The sequence below is a fragment of the Myotis myotis genome, unplaced genomic scaffold (assembly GCF_014108235.1).
Source record: "Myotis myotis isolate mMyoMyo1 unplaced genomic scaffold, mMyoMyo1.p scaffold_m19_p_16, whole genome shotgun sequence".
NCBI classification, from domain to species: domain Eukaryota; kingdom Metazoa; phylum Chordata; class Mammalia; order Chiroptera; family Vespertilionidae; genus Myotis; species Myotis myotis.
Genome location: NW_023416320.1, coordinates 571,602 through 587,645, shown reverse-complemented (window position 1 = coordinate 587,645; position 16,044 = coordinate 571,602). Strand labels below are relative to the sequence as shown.

Here is a 16,044-nt window from a genome sequence, read left to right as displayed (position 1 = left end):
CTCGGAGAGGCAGACCCCTGCCCGGGGCCCCTCGGAGAGGCGGACACCTGCCCGGGGCCCCTCGGAGAGGCGGACACCTGCCCGGAGCCCCTGGGAGAGGCGGACCTCTGCCCGGAGCCCCTCGGAGAGGCGGACCCCTGCCCGGGGCCCCTGGGAGAGGCGGACACCTGCCCGGAGCCCCTGGGAGAGGCGGACACCTGTCCGGGGCCCCTGGGAGAGGCGGACACCTGTCCGGGGCCCCTGGGAGAGGCGGACCTCTGCCCGGAGCCCCTCGGAGAGGCGGACACCTGCCCGGAGCCCCTGGGAGAGGCGGACCCCTGCCCGGGGCCCCTGGGAGAGGCGGACACCTGCCCGGGGCCCCTGGGAGAGGCGGACCCCTGCCTGGGGCCCCTCGGAGAGGCGGACCCCTGCCCGGGGCCCCTGGGAGAGGCGGACACCTGCCCGGGGCCCCTGGGAGAGGCGGACCCCTGCCTGGGGCCCCTCGGAGAGGCGGACCCCTGCCCGGGGCCCCTGGGAGAGGCGGCGGGCGCACCTGGATGTTGGGCGGCTCCAGGAAGAGGCACGTGTGTTTCTCCAGCACGTCCAGCAGCGGCAGGGCCAGCACGCTGCGCAGGCAGACGGTCAGGAGCCGCGACTTCTTCTCCAGGTTCAGGGGCGGCCTCAGCTTACTGTGCGGAGGACAGAGGTGGTGAGGAGGGCCCGGGGCTGGGATGGGAAGGGGCATCTGCCAGCATAGCCAGGAGCCCGCAACCGGAGCAGCGCCTCCCCTCCCCACTCCTCACCCCGCGACGGACTGAGGCATCCCCTCCCCTCCGGCCTTTCGGCTTTGCCCGGAGACACGGAGACACGCCAGCCCCCCAGCCTTGCGAGTCCTGTGGCAGGTCCCTGTGCAGGTGATGCCCACAGGGGTTGTGAGGGACTCACCACCCGGTTGGGAGCAGGGACTGGGCAAGCCCTGCGCCCCTGCCACCTTTTACAGGGCAGCCGGGTATCTCCCCGCCCTGGCTGCGCCCCTGGGATTTGAGCCTGGTCTGCGCTCTGGGGAAGGCCCGCCCACCTCCCTGCCACCTGCCAGGTGTGGGTGGGCCCGCATGGTGCTTGGCTGCTGCCTGCTGGGTCCACTGCAGTCGGAGAGCACGCAGCAAAGAGCTCCCCAGCCCCCGTGTCCTAGTCAGACACCCTGTCCTGGCCAGGGCCCCCCTCGTCCTGCCTGCAGGCGGACGGCTACGTCAGAACCTCTCCCTGTGCTGGGATCCCGGACCCTCCCTCCCTCCCCGAGATGTTGGCTGGAGTCTGGACTCAGTTTCCCTTTGTAGTTTCTCCTTCAACTACAGCGGGCTGGAACCCGCTCTCGACTTGGCCGTGGCTGGGACCTTGTGCTCGTGACAGCTCTGACCTTGAGTGTCTGGGGTCAGCCTACTCTGTGCCCAGGGCCTGCCGCTCTGGTCTCTGTGGGGCGCCCATCCTCAGCCACCCTGGCCACCCTCGCCCTTGCCAGCGGGGCTCTGGCTCCGGCCCCTCCCCGCGTGCGCTGGGGGCTACCAGAGGCTGCTGATGATGTGGATGGCCTGCTGGCGGGTCGGCGTGCACAGCGTGTCCTTGGGCTCCTTCTCCATCAAAACCTGCGAAGGCCCCGGTGCGGGCTGTCACGCACGCCGGGGCCGGCCCGGTCCTGACCCCAAGTCTGATCTCTTCCTGAGACCTCAGTGCCCGGCACGAGTGCGACCCAGGAGGGTGCTCCAGCTCCTCACCCCCCACATGCTGACCTGCCCCCCTTAGGACGAGAACACGGACTTCAGGTCAGACAGGCCCTGCCTGGTGCCGGCGGCCCACGCAGCCGCTGCCCGGCCTCGGGCAAGTCCCCCCGCTGCTCGGAGCCGAGTGTATTCCCAGGTGTCAGGGCTCTGTTGCCCACGTGAAGAAAGGCGCTCAGCCAATAGGAAACGCTGCCATTATCACTCCCATCATTGTCCACACACACGTGTGTGTGTGTGTGTGTGTGTGTGTGTGCGTGTCCTCACAACCTGTGTTCTGTGAGCCCACGCTCTAGACCAGTGGTTCTCAACCTTGGCTGCACATTAGAATCATCTGGGAATCTTTTTAAAATCCTGATTTCTGGGCCTCATCCTCCGGAAATTCTGTTTCTTTGTTATGAGGTGAGGCCACAACATTAGTAACAAAGAAACAGAATTTCTGGAGGATGAGGCCCAGAAATCAGGATTTTAAAAAGATTCCCAGGTGATTCTAATGTGCAGCCAAGGCTGAGAACCACTGCTCTACAAGAATGACTGCTTTTATGTGGGTTGGTGTACGCAGAACGGACAGAGCCGCCTGTCTGAGCCTCAGCAGCGTCCCCTGTGCCGGGTGTGTGTGTGTGTGTGTGTGTGTGTGTGTGTGTGGAAGTGGGGGGGGGGGTGAGAGGGGGGAGGGCGCGCACCGGGCCAGCTCAGGGACCCGGGAAGGACCGAGGGGAGAGGGGGCATGGACGTGCCTCCAGGTGGGAAAGCCGGAGAGCGGCTTGTGCAGGCTTTAGACCCAGCCCTCCCTCAGCGGTGCCTCCTAGGAAGGAACCCAGCTGGTCTGACGGGGGAGGGCACCCCCTCCCTCCCTGCCCCCCCAGGCCTGGCGCTCACCATCAGACACTCGGAGAGCTCGGGGATCTGGGAGAACTGGTAGCTCTGGGCCTCCCTGTTGCGGCTGACGGCGCCCACCAGCATGAGGATGGCGGTGAGGAAGCTCTGCTTCAGGGTCTCGTCCTGGCGTTCGGGTCAGGCCCAGAGCCGGGGGAGGGGCCGCGGGGAGGGCAGGAGAGAGCGAGAACCTCCGTCACGCGTGGCAGCAGGCGCCGCGGAGGGGGAGGGGGCGGCCCGGGCGCCGGACCTACCCAGGAGCTGTAGCGGAAGAAGAAGATCATCCGAGACAAGATGCTGTCCACCCACGGCAGGATGTGGGCCTTGGCCTTGACCGCCATCTGCCCGTAGGCCAGGAGGATGGTGCTGCTGGCCCACTTCCACCGCAGGTCCTCCGAAGTCTGGCCCTGTGGGGGTGGGGGGGAGCAGTGTTGGGAGGTGCCCGGGTCCTAGCAGTGCACTGGAGCCAGGTGCTCTGAGGGGCGGGCCTCAGTTTACCTCGGTAGGAAAATAGGGAGAAAAGGTTCTGCCCGTGGGAGTTGTCCGCGGTGCAGTGCGGACGGGGTGGCTCCGTCCGTCTCCCTGGGCTCATGACCTCTGGCCCTTGTCTCCTGTTTCGGGCCAGGCCCAGGCCCAAGAGCTACTACTAAACGCACAGCGCCCACCGCAGCCACGGGGGCTGTCACCCAGCGCCTCCCAGCAGCTGGCCAGCGAGGAGGGAATGATTCCAGAGGGGAAACTGAGGCAGGGGTCCCACCGCAGGGGTGCTTAGAGCAGTGATGGCGAACCTTTTGAGCTCGGCGTGTCAGCATTTTGAAAAACCCTAACTTAACTCTGGTGCCGTGTCACACATAGAAATTTTTTGATATTTGCAACCATAGTAAAACAAAGACTTCTATTTTTGATATTTATTTTCTATATTTAAATGCCATTTAACAAAGAAAAATCAACCAAAAAAATGAGTTCGCATGTCACCTCTGACACGCGTGTCATAAGTTCGCCATCACTGGTTAGCGGCTGGTCTGAACCGAACTGGAGGCCAGGACAGCGGTTCAGAGCTGGTGCCCCTCACTAGCCCCAGGGGGTCCGTGGGAGGCTCAGGGCTTCCCGGAGGACGGGGCCCGAGGTCCAGGCCCTTGCCCAGGCCCTGGCAACCCGGAGCCAGTATACCTTCGGGGAGAAGCTGTGCAGGCTGCACTTGATGGGCGAGCTGCGGCCAAACTGCTCCAGGGCGGCCCACACGTGGTCCAGGTGGCGGACCGCCGTCAGCCCCACCGTGAGGGCGATGCCCTGGGGGGTGGCGGACAGGTCACCCCGTGGAGTCCAGGACCAGGCTGGCCCCTCACGGGCGTGTGGAAAGTGAGGCCCAGAAAGGGAGGGGCCTTGTCTGAGGTCACAGACAGCCACCTCCCACCCCCGCACACCTTTAGGATTTGCACCTCTGAACCCAGCCCCGTGGGGGTTTCTCTTATGGGTCTGGAGTGGGGTGGGGGGGCAGGAGGCAGAGGCGACATCCTGGAGGCGGGTAATCCTGCCCCCCCCCCCCCGCCAGCTGTGAGCTGGCATGAGCCAGAGGTGAGAACAGGGGCCAGGAGCCAGGTGTGAGCGGAGAAGGACCCAAGTGTGATGGGCTCAGTCTGTGACGGGGCGGGGCTCAGGGTGACCAGGGTCAGGGCTCAGGGTGACCAGGATCAGGGCTCAGGGTGTGACCAGGGTCAGGATCAGTGTGACCAGGATCAGGGCTCAGGGTGTGACCAGGGTCAGGCTCAGCCAGTGGCCGGCTGACAGCTGGGTGCTCACCTCCCTCTGCTTCGGCCACTGGTGGGACGTCCCCAGGAGGGTGCCCAGGTGCGTCCTGACCCTGGCGCTGTCGTCCTCGGCTTGAAGGATGAGCCCGTAGAAGACGAACAGGAAGGCCTGGGGGAGGGTTCAGCTTCCTGTCCACCCCGGTCCGCCTGGTGGCCGCCCGGGCTCCTATGCCACCCTCTGTGGACCATCCACCTGCCTGGTAGTGGGCTTTCGGGGTGCGGCCTGCAGTCCTGCTGCTCAGTGCACTCCACTCCCTCTTGCCCCCCACCCCTGCGGTCCTCCCGTTTCCCTCCAGGGCTGGGGCCTCGAGACAGCTGTGCATCCCATGGACAGGCAGCGGGGCTGCGCAGGGCAGGCGGGGCGGGGCCCACCTTCTCGGGGGCCTGCTCCTGGAAGGTCCGGTCAGGCCTGGTGAGCACCCACAGCAGCTCCTTGGACCACACGTCCACCTTCAGGAACTGGGCCGACTTGAAGGCCACCTGCGAGCAGATGGGGTGGCGGGGCTGGGGCCTCCCTTGAGCTGGGCCACCCCGGCGCCTCGGGCCTGACCCATCGTCCTCTTGCCCCTTCCCTCTCCTGAGAGCGTACGGAATTGGGGCCTGGCTGGTGTTGCTCAGTGGATAGAGCATCGGACCGTGGACTGAAGGGTCCCGGGTTCGATTCCGGTCAAGGGCACATGCCTGCCTTGTGAGCTTGATCCCTAGTAGGGGGCGTGCAGGAGGCAGCCGATCGATGATTCTGTCTCATCAAGGATTCTGTTTCTCTCTCTCTCTCCCTCTTCCTCTCTGAAATCAATAAAAACATTAAAAAAATGTGCAGAATTGGGTTCTTTCTCCCTTAACCGTGATGGACTAACCAGGGAGGCACAGAGTCTATTTCCTGGTGGGCAGGAGTGTGACCGGACTCTGGTTCCCAGATATGGGCCGGCTGAGGCTCTCCGTGCTCCCTGGGCCGGCTGGGTCCCTGTGTCCTGTCCAGGGGCCTCTCGCTGGAGCCTGTGCCATCATTGCTGTCTCCCGCGGGAAGGCGCGTGGCCCCTGCTGCTTCTCCGACGCTGGTGTTTTGTGGCTTTAATTTTCTCGGCCAGCCCAGCAAGGAGCTCGTCACCTTGCCAGTCCTTCGGAGTCGCCTGCCCCGGGCTCTGCCCCCCTATTGTCTGTCTCTGCAGAAACCGCTTTTGGTTCCTCCTCTAGTGTTTGCTGTTGGTGTGAATCCTCCTCTGAGGACATTTCCCCAGTGGTTTTCAGAGAGTGGGAAGGAGGGAGGGGGGAAGGAGGGAGGGGGGAGGGGGAGAGACATTGATGTGACAGAGTCTCATCAATGGGTTGTCTCCTGCACAGGCCCCGATGGGGCTGGGATCGCACCTGCGACCCAGGCCCATGCCCCTGACCGGGAATCAGACCTGAGACCCTTCCATGCGCAGTCCGAGGCGCCCTCCTCCAGTTTTCATTACTTCTTTTCTTCTGCTTATTTTGGGTTTAATTTGCTCTTTTTTGTTTGTTTGTAGTTTTTTTTTTTTTTTGAGAGAGCGCGACAGAGCTTCTCAAAGTGAAGGCGCAGGGAGCAGATTGGACGCCTCTCTGCTCTTCTGCCACCGGCTCTCACATGCATGCCTTCCTTAGCGCGGCTTTCGGCTGGACCCCTTCGCCCCCGGCGCGCCCTCCTCCCCGTTCGCCCTTGTTTCCTGAGTCGCCTGCGCCCTCCCCGGGACCCGGGCCGCGTGCGAGGGTGCCGGCTGCTTTCCGAACCTCCGCCATCCCCGGGCCCATCTCTGCGGTTGATCGCTCACGTACGTTCTGCCCAGAGAACGGGCCCTGCTTGCTCTCGGGCCTCCAGACGAGGGGAGCCAGGGGAACGGACACGGCCCCGGGTGACTGTGTCCCGGGAAGGGCCTGTCTGCACCGGGAGGAAGGCCCATGAGATCAACCGGGGTGTTAGGCTGTCCAAGTCTCTCCACCGGCGGGAGCGCCCGTCCTCTTTCTCTGTAAGGACTTGTGTTGCCGCCGCCGCGGCCTCCTTCCTTCCGGGTCCCGTCTGACCCCGACGACGCTGCCGCCCCGCCCCCGCGGTGACAGTCACGACCCTCGCAGCCCTGGGCGGGCTTTCCTCCAACCCCCACAACCAGGAGCTTCCATTCCATCCCGTGTGGCAGATGAGAAAACCGAGGCGAGGTGGTCAGCCGGGCGCTCAGCTGGGCTGTGATTGGTTGAGTTTGACCTGGAACCCAGGTCGGGCCGGTCCGGAGCTCCTCCTCCCAGGCCCAGCGGCCCTCTGCCGGCGGACACCTGGGCTGCGGCGTCTCCAGTCCACCGGGCTGCTCCCTGCCTGCCCGCTGCGACCTGGGCCTCTGCACCCTCCCGGCCCCTCAGGGATGGCCCGACCCCAAGATGGGCGGGAGGCCTTGTATGTGCTGGACACCTGTGCCAGGCACTTAGGGGCCAAGGTTCAAACCCCACATCCCCCAGGGACCAGCCCATGACTGTGGTCAAGTCCTTGCCCTGGCCACCCCTGTGGCTGAGCAGGTGCCCGTCCAGGCTGGTGCGCTGGCCGCTGCCCCTCCCCCCCGCGGCCCCTGCAGAGGCCTGTGGGCCCCTCCCTACCTTGGTCAGCCACTCCTCCCAGCACGCCTTCTCCTCCTGGTTGAAGAGCTCCTCTGTGGGAGAGAGGGGTCTCTGGGGGCTGGGCCTGACGCACAGACTCCGTGTCCTCGGACCCTGGGCGGAGTCAGGGTGACGTCCCTGCCTCGGATCCGGGGGGAGGGGAGCTCCGAGGGCTGTGACTGTGCTTGGGCTTGGGGTCCAGAGCGGGGCTGGAGCTGTGGCCCCGCTGGCTCTGCCCTGTGACCTCAGGAGGCCACGTGAGGCTCCCCAAGGTGAAGGAAGGGGCGGCTCCAGCACGGCCCTTTGAAATGGCTGGGGTCCCGTGACGGTGAGAGAACAAGGCTTGGTGTGTGTGTGGGGGGCATTGTGAGACAGGAAGCCCGGCCTCAGAGGGAGTGGCTGCTTCAGGAATGACCTGGGGGTCTCTGCGGTAACCCCAGGCACAGAGGGACCTCCACTCAGCCAGTCCATCCCCCCACGCATGACCTTTGAGGCCTCACTGTCCTCCCACAGCCCCCAACCCCTTGCTGATGCCACCAACCAATTCCCTCCTCAAACTCCTACCCACCCCTCAAGGCACAGCTTAGACTTGGCCGCCTCCTCCAGGAAGCCTTCCCTGATGGCCACCAGGGCAGCCCAGGACCTCCCCAGCCGGGCAGTCGTGAGCTCAGCCCACGGTTGTGAATGAATGAATGAATGAATGAGTGAGTGAGTGAGTGAGTGAATGAATGAGTGAGTGAGTGAGTGCCCGTTGAGAGTTGGCACTTGCCTCCCCGTGAGCTCCTGATGGCAGGGAGCCTGGCACATGGCAGGTCCTCCGTCAACAGTTGCTGTCGTGCCGTAGCCGAGCCCTCATCCTAGCGAGGCCCCAGCTTCGGGTTGGAGTGGGCAGCACAGCCGGACAGTGCTCCCCTGTGGGGTGCTGTGTCCGCCACCCACTGCCCTCTGCCCCGAACATGCTCGCTGCCCAGCCCCCTCCTGGGTGTCTCTCTGTGACCTGCCCACCCTCCCCAGGCCAGGGCGTGGCAAAGGGTGGCCTGGGCCTCAGCACCCACGGGAGGACGTACGTTTAGAGGTCAGGACGCCCATCACGTAGAGGAGGCTGCGGTGTGGGAACACGCCCGTCAGGACCTCGGCCTCCAGGTGCTGGGCCACCGCCCGCCACGAGTGCCTGCAGATGGCCACCAGCACGTTGCTGGCTGCGTCCTGGTACGCCTCCTCCAGCTCCTGCGGGCGAGGGGTGTGTGCGGGGGGGTGAGCTGTAAGTGTGGGCGCGTACAGGGGTCTGGGCATCACCCCGTCTCCCGCTCCTCTGCACCCGGTCCGGCGCCTCGAGGCCCTCCCCACCAGCACCCTGGGAGGCCCAGCCAGGGCTGGAGGCTGGTGTCGGGAGGGGCGGAGGCTTCTGAGCGGGCAGGTGGGCCTAGGCGTGCAGGCGCGGTCACCTGGCGGCCAGGCCCTCCCAACGCCTCCCGGCCCCAGCCCCCAGGCCGGCAAGGGCCAGGTCTTCTCTGCGAAGCCCGGGTGGCCCAGGAGGAAGACAGAGCTGACATGGGCGCAGGGGGCAGTGGGATCACGCCTACTCCACATGGGCCCCGAGCCCACCAGCCCGCCTGGGTGGTCAGAGCCCTGACTCCTGACCCCGGCAGCCAGCGCGCGGGGCAGGCCTCGCGGGGCAGAGAGGCGGGGCTTCCCGCAGAGCGCGCGTTACTACCCTCTGCCAAATGAGAGCAGACATGGCTGAGAGGACCACGCGGTGGGGAGGGGAACCTGCCGAGAGCAAACCAAGACCCTTGGAAGTTAAAGACAGCAGGCGCGGAGGAGAAACTCAGGAGGAGGCTGGACGATGACAGCGCATCCTCAGGGCGGGCGGAGGGTGGAGATGGCAAAGGGGAGGCAAGATGATGGTTGGGAGCCCGGGACAGCGCCTCCGGGGATGCCAGGCGGACGGGCGTCCCGGAGCCCAGGACGGGCATCGCAGGACGTGTGGTCACCACGGATGCACCTGAGCCATTTCCACAAAGAAAGGAGCCAAGCAGCCCTGGCTGGTGTGGCTCAGTGGGTAGAGCGTCGGCCAGAGGACCAAAGGGTCCTGGGTTCGATTCCAGTCAAGGGCACGGACCTCTGTCGCAGGCTCCTCCCCACCCGGGCCCTGGTCGGGGCGCGTGCAGGAGGCCACCCATCGATGTGTCTCTCTCATCGATGTTTCTCTCTGTCTTTCTCCCTCTCTTCCTCTCTCCCTAAAAATCAATGGGAAAATATCCTCGGGTGAAGATTAACAAAACAACAACAAAAACCAACAAAACAAAACAAAACCGAAAAAGAAAGAGAAGGAAAGGAGCCAAGCGGTCAGAGACCAGGACGCGGGACCTGGAAGCCGGTGGTAAAAGCAGCCCAGGGCGGGCAGGCCCCGGGGAACACAGAGCGAGGGGGGAGGAGGCGGCGGCAGGTAGGGGAGCGACGCCGGGGATGGCTCCGGAGTCTCCAGGCCGCTCAGGGGGCAGGGAGACCATCTCCAACGTGGAGGCCACGGGCAGACACAGAGAGATTTAGGGAAAGGTGTGGCCTCAAGCTGCACTTCCCCAGCAACCTTCTCAAGACGCTGCTGCGGACGCGTCTCCACGGTGAGAGAAAAGGGGGGAGGCAGGCGTAGGGACCGGAGATGGGGTCCCTGACGGGGGTGGGCAGTGGAGGCCCAGCCCGGCTCGGAGGCCGGGGTGGGGGTGCCCACCGTGGACTTGGTCATGTTCTCCAGGGCCAGTCTCATGAAGGCGTGCGCCCAGGTCTCCTCCAGGGAGTCACTGGCCCCGATGACGGTCTCCAGAATGTGGAACAGCCGGAACCTGTGCCGGTCGGAGATCTGTGGGCGGCAGAGTGGACAGCGGCTCAGGGACAAGTTGGGAGTCGCCAGTGAGAACATGGTGGGGGAGGGAGAGGGCGGAGGCCCGAAGGGAAAGATCCCAAGTGGGTGCACTGGGCCATTTGTCCAACATCCACTTAGCGAGCACCTACTGTATGCAGGCCTTGAACTAGAGACAGAGGAATAAAAATTTGTCCCTACCCTCAGGGAACTGCTAATGGAATTTCATCTCTAAAGCCAGTTTATTTATTTCGTAACTTATTTACTCATTTATTAACACTCATACACATCTTCCCAGCACTCATCCACCCAACAATCCACCCATCCACCCATCCATCACCATCCATCCACCATCCATCCACCCATCCATCCACCCATCCATCCACCCATTCATCATCCATCCATCTATCATCCATCTATTCATCCATCCATCCATCTACCTACTCACCTACCCATCATCATCCACTCACCCACCCACCCACCCACCCACTCATCATCCACGCACCCATCTCTGCCGCTTAATGGCTCTGTGACTTTAGGCAAATCAGTTCCCTTCCCTAAGCCCCAGTGTCCTCATCTATGGGGATCATAAGATTTGTATCATGAGATTGTTCTCAGGTCAGTCAACGCCTGTTGGCGCACTTTTCTCCCTCCCCCTCAGCCCACTGGACACGAGGAGTTTGACTTGCCCCAAACCATGTGGCTGCTGTACGGAGAAGCCAAGAGTTGAGCCCGCCTTGGGCTGCAGCCCTCCCCTCTGCTCCCCCCGCCTTTCGGGAGTGGCCTGAGCAAGTCCCACCTCAGGGTTGTCGGCAAAGTAGTCGTGGATGGTTTCCAGCACCAGGTTGGGGGCTTTGTACGCCATGCTCTGGACCTTCTTGACGATGTACTTCAGGCGGATGGGGTCTGAGCCGTTCAGGTCTCGGAGCATCTTGAAGCAGACGGCTACGGCACAGGGCAGCAGGTGTGAGGGCGGAGGGGCTGTGGGAGGCCCAGGGGCCGGTGGGCGGGGTGGGCGGGGAATGAGCGATCGGAGAGTGAGGACTGGAGCACTGACCACGTCCTGGGCCTCCTGACTGTCCAGCCAGCCCTTCTGGGGCTCAGGACAGAAGGGGCAGGATGCACGCGTATTCCCTCCTAGTCACCGATTCAACCATCCTTCTGTCCATCCATTTCCGTACTCATCTGTTGCCCACCTATCCACTGATCCATCTGTACATTCATACTTATGTTTGTTCATCAATACACCTATCCATCCACTTGTCTGTCCATCTTTATACTCACCCACCAATCCAGCCATTGATAAATATATCCATCCACCCACCCGTTGACCCATCCATCCTTCCATCCATCCATCCACCCATCCATCCATAAACTCATCATCCATCCCTCCTCCCTTCACCCTCCATCCAGTCATTGCACATTCAACGATGTTCGCTCTGGGTGGTTGTAGGGCTGTGTGTGGGGCTCACAGAGGAGTCAGGGCCCAGCCCTGGGAGCCATGCCCAACATCAGTGGACGTTGGTTCGGTGGGGTGGTTGTACAAAGGCCCTGGGCACACAGAGGGCAGGGGCAATACACCCTGACAAAGATGGAGGGGCAATCAAGACTGGCTTCCCAAAGGAGGTGGCAATTTAACCTTGTTTAGAAGGATTAGGGCACGTCATCCCTTGAATGAGGGGAACGCATTGCAGGGAGCGGGCCAGGCCTAAGCGGAGGCTCTAAGGTGTGAAAGGTGTGGGGGGAGAGGAGGCGGGGCATCAGGGGGGCACCTGGGGTCTCAGGAGGCATGAAGAGGCCGAGGAGGGTATGCGGGGCTCTCTGCTGAAAGCTGCAGTGTCCACACCCCTGACATCCCCATGTCCTGGAGGGAGGACTCCCCTGGCCTCATCCCCGGGACCTCTTGGGGTGGAGGGCCATGATGGAAAGTGCCGGAACCGAGTCCCAGGGCCGGAGGTCACCTGCGTTGTAGGCTTTCTCCAAGAACATCTTGTGTGCCTGGGGCCCCAGGGCCGCCTGTCTGATGTTGGACTTGCACAGGAAGATGGTGGGGGGGTGCGCTGGTCTGTCCTGGTGGGCAGAGGTCTGAGGGTCCCTTCGGTAGGACAGGTCCTTTGTGGATTCCGAGATGCAGGAGGAGATTCTGAAACAAAAAAGGGCTCCTGGGTGTATGCACTGGGTGCCCCGTGTGTGTTCATGGGTGTGAGCACGGGGGACACTGAAGGTGCCTTGGTCTGGGTCAGGCTGGATCACATCCTTCCAGGCGTCCACCCTTCTGTTCAGTGGACTGACCAAGCCCTGGGAGGAGGGCGTGAGTCTTGCAGCCTCAGGGACACTCTTTTAAAAAAGGTATATATACAGACACTAGAGGCCTGGTGCACGAAAATCTTGCACTGGAGAGGGGGGTCCCTCAGCCTGGCCTGTGCCCTCTTGCAGTCCAGGAACTCTTGGGGGATGTCTGACTGCTGGCTTAGGCCTGTTCCCCGCAGAGCCTAAGCCATCAGTCGGACATCCTTAGCACTGCCACAGAGGTGGGAGAGGCTCCCGCCACTGCCGCTGCGCTCACCAGTCGTGAGCCTAGCTTCTGGCTGAGCGGCACTCCCCCTGTGGGAGTGCACTGACCACCAGGGGGCAGCTCCTGCATTGAGCGTCTGCCCCCTGGTGGTCAGTGCACGTCATAGTGACCGGTCGTTGCACTGTTTGGTCGATTTACATATTAGCCTTTTATTATATGGGATATCAGAGAGGAAGGGAGAGGGAGAGAGAGATAGGAACATCAATGATGAGAGAGAATAATTGATCAGCTGCCTTCTGCACGCCCCACACTGGGGACCGAGCCTACAACCCGGCATGTGTTCTGACCAGGAATGAAACCCAGGCTGACACTCTATCCCCTGAGCCAAACCAGCTAGGACCTCAGGGACACTTGAGTTGGCAGCATTGCCAGAGGGCCTGACTTCTCAGCCAGTGTTGGGGGGACATAGTGTGTAGGATGGGGGGTTTGGGATATGGCATCCCTGGCTCCAGCTCTCATACGAACTTGGGGACTTTCCAGGACCATGGGAGACTGTCCTGGCCACCGCACATCCCAGGTGGGGTCCTGGGGGAGGTCAGAGGGCATCAGCAGCAGGTGGGCAGCCGCACATTAGAAAGTTTGTTTTGCAGTATTTTATCCACCCCCTCGTTGCACCACATGAGAAACAGGTCAGGTCATGTCACCCAGAATCCTCCTGCGGTTCCCCATACAAAAAAGCTACTAAAATTAAAGAGTGAATTGATCACATTTGCAAATGTAAAGTCAGTATGCAAAAACCAGTCATAGTTCTATAAGCTAGCAATAAAGAAATGGGAATTGAAATACAAAAGGTACCATAGGCAATAGCACTAAAGATTATGAGAATATTTAGGTATACAACTAATCAATAATGGCAAGATCTGCATACTGTAAAGTACCAAATAATGATGAAAGACATGAAGGAGAGTTTCCTAAGAAGAGACATACCATGTTCATGGACTGGAAGACTTGATATTGTTAAGATATCAATTTTCTCCAAATATTTACTACAATTCCAATAAAAACCCTAGGAGGATTTTTTTTTTTTTTTTTTTTTTTGCAGTAACCAACAATTTGTTTCTAAAGTTTATATGGAAAAGTGAAGGAACGGAGATGGCCGAAACAATTTTGAGGAACAATATGAGAGGAACAACACGACTAATTTCAAGATTTATTACAAAGCTGTAGTAGAAGAGAAGATAGGGTGTGACGAAAGCATAGAAATATAAATAAATCGAGCAAGACAGAGAGTCCACGAAACGACGCATACATACAAGGCCAATTGGTTTGTGATAAAGTGCAAAAGCCATTCAACTAAGAAAGGACCAGCACACGGTGTTATAATTATTGGATACACACACGGAAAAACCCCTGACTCAGGCCTCAAACTATGGACAAAAATTAAATACAAATAGATCAGAGACCTACAAGTCACACCTGGCATTCTGAAACGTCTCGGAGAAGACAGGGAGAACAGCTTCATGATCTTGGTTGAGACAAAAATTTCTTACACGGACACCAAAAGCACGATCCATAAAAGCAGAAGAAAAATCATAAAATTGGGTTTCATCAGAGAAGAATCTCTGCTTGGGAAGGACACCTGCCAACAAACGAGGAGATCAGCGGTGGGCCTGGAGGAAAGACTGGCCAATCACATGTCTGACAAAGGCCTGGACCCGATACACAAAGATCACAGCACAAACCAAGATCACCAACCACCTGCCAACGTACGGACCGAGGGGTGGACAGACATCCCACCCACGGAGAACGGCAGTCGGCAAACACACCCACGCACGGAGCGCGGCCTCTTTTCCCAGGAGAGCAACGCACAGAGCCGCAGCGGGTGTCGCTGCCCGCCGGCGGGAACGGGCAGAGGCGGGAGCGGGACAGGCCGCGTGCAGGTGAGGCGGCCGGTGGGGATGCAAAACGCGCAGCCAGTGCGGAGGGCGCTACACAAACATTGACCGCGGCTCAGCCTGCCGCACCAGGCGCCTACCCGAGGGCAACGACAGCGTGGGTTCACCCCGAAATCTGTCTGCAAATGTCGACGCGGCTTTATTTGTAATCGCCCCACGCGAACACCCGATGTCTTTAACTGGCGAGCGCGTAAACTGTTCTGTCCGTAGAAATACCCCTCGGCGAGAACAGGAACCGAATGACTGATAAATGCGACAGACACACAATGGGACCAGAGCACAGCTGCAGACTCGGGGTGTCTCACCCGAGAGGCACCCAGACACAGAGGCGGCGACGCGCTGACACCCGCCCCGAGACAAGGGCGGCGGACCAGGACCACTGAAGCGCGAGGCGCACAGGGAGGGGCTCACAGGCCAGAGCAGGTCCGGAACCGCCCGGGGTGGGCTGGGAGCTGGGCCTCCCCGTGTCCCAGGGAGGGCTCCCTCCATCCTGGGGCCCAGGGGGCAGGGGAGGAATGTGGGGCTCCCCCTAGGGCCTGCGCAGGACAGAGGGGCCCCAGGGCCATAGAGGAACGTTCCCTGAAGAGCTGAAGCTTGTCCGGCCGGCGTGGCTCAGGGGTTGAGCGTCGACCTATGAACCAGGAGCTCACGGTTCCATTCCCGTCAGGGCACGTGCCTGGGTTGCAGGCTCGACCCCCGTGTGGGGCGTGCAGGAGGCAGCCGATCGATGATTCTCTCATCATTGATGCTTTTCCCTCCCTCCCTCCCTCCCTCCCTCCCTCCCTCCCCTTCCTCTCTGGAACCAACATGGAAATCTGTGTATGTACATAAAGGGGAGCAGCCGGGCAGCCTGCCCTCTGTCCACCCCCAGAGCGGCAGGCGTGCGGGCTGGACGGACACGCGGCTGGCCGCGCCTTTGGCCCTCACGAGCGGTCAGCAGCCACGAGGCTGAATTCAGGCTTCCTCCCTCCCAGCCGTCTCTCCGCCCGCCAAGGGCTGCATCCCTCCCCCGCTGCCCTGGCTGCAGGACCACGCCCTCCTCAGCTCAGGCCTGGAGGCTCTTCCCCAAAGAGGGAGAGGCCAGGGCACGGTGGGAAGGGGGCATCGGGTCCCCTCCCGGGACCCCCAGGCCTGGGCCCGGCACCGGCTGACCTAGGGCTTGGGGACAGGGCTGAGGACGTCCTGTCAGCCGTGGTGTGGCTGTGTTGCGTTTCCGAATGCTGCCCGTCCATCTTGGGGTGCGGCGTGGAGGACCCACAGGCCCTGTCCTCATGCCAGCGGGGCAGCCCTCTCTCTGGGCTCCCCCTCCCCAGTTCTGCCAGCTCTGACCTCACCCCTGAGGTCACAATGGTTCCAGCGTCCAGGGCACCTTTGCAGGGACAGAGCTGTGGCACCAGCCTGGGGCTCTGTACACAGCTGCATGCGGGTGTCTGCACCTGTGTCCTGTGTGGCCTTGGACCCCCCCCCCCCCCCCCCCGCCGCCTCTGGCTCCCGGCTGCCCCTGTGAGGCCCACGGAGCAGCCCCGTGACTGCAGCCTTGGGAGAGGCCGGGAGACAGAAGGCCAGGCAGGCTCTGCCGGACTCCTGGCCCGGGAATCGTGGAGAGGAAGCGCCTGCCGTGTAAGCACTGAGGTCGGGGGCGTTTGTTACACAGCAGTTGGTAGCGACTACAGGG

At 61.8% G+C, this 16,044-nt stretch overlaps 1 protein-coding gene across 1 annotated transcript in view; it reads right to left on the bottom strand.

Annotated features, from left to right (window-relative positions):
- Positions 1-15,601, bottom strand: part of LOC118670463 (maestro heat-like repeat family member 5) — a 35,368-nt gene extending 19,767 nt beyond the window's left edge. The window contains exons 1-13 of the mRNA XM_036337500.1: positions 15,522-15,601; positions 11,861-12,042; positions 10,699-10,844; positions 9,771-9,899; positions 8,107-8,266; positions 7,040-7,092; positions 4,811-4,918; positions 4,431-4,547; positions 3,801-3,920; positions 2,885-3,037; positions 2,634-2,756; positions 1,543-1,622; positions 533-668 (exon numbers count right to left, since the gene is read on the bottom strand). Coding sequence (XP_036193393.1) covers positions 533-668; positions 1,543-1,622; positions 2,634-2,756; positions 2,885-3,037; positions 3,801-3,920; positions 4,431-4,547; positions 4,811-4,918; positions 7,040-7,092; positions 8,107-8,266; positions 9,771-9,899; positions 10,699-10,844; positions 11,861-12,042; positions 15,522-15,601 — 1,587 coding nt within the window. The remainder of the gene's footprint in view (positions 1-532; positions 669-1,542; positions 1,623-2,633; positions 2,757-2,884; positions 3,038-3,800; positions 3,921-4,430; positions 4,548-4,810; positions 4,919-7,039; positions 7,093-8,106; positions 8,267-9,770; positions 9,900-10,698; positions 10,845-11,860; positions 12,043-15,521) is intronic.
- Between the last annotated feature and the right edge of the window lie 443 nt (positions 15,602-16,044).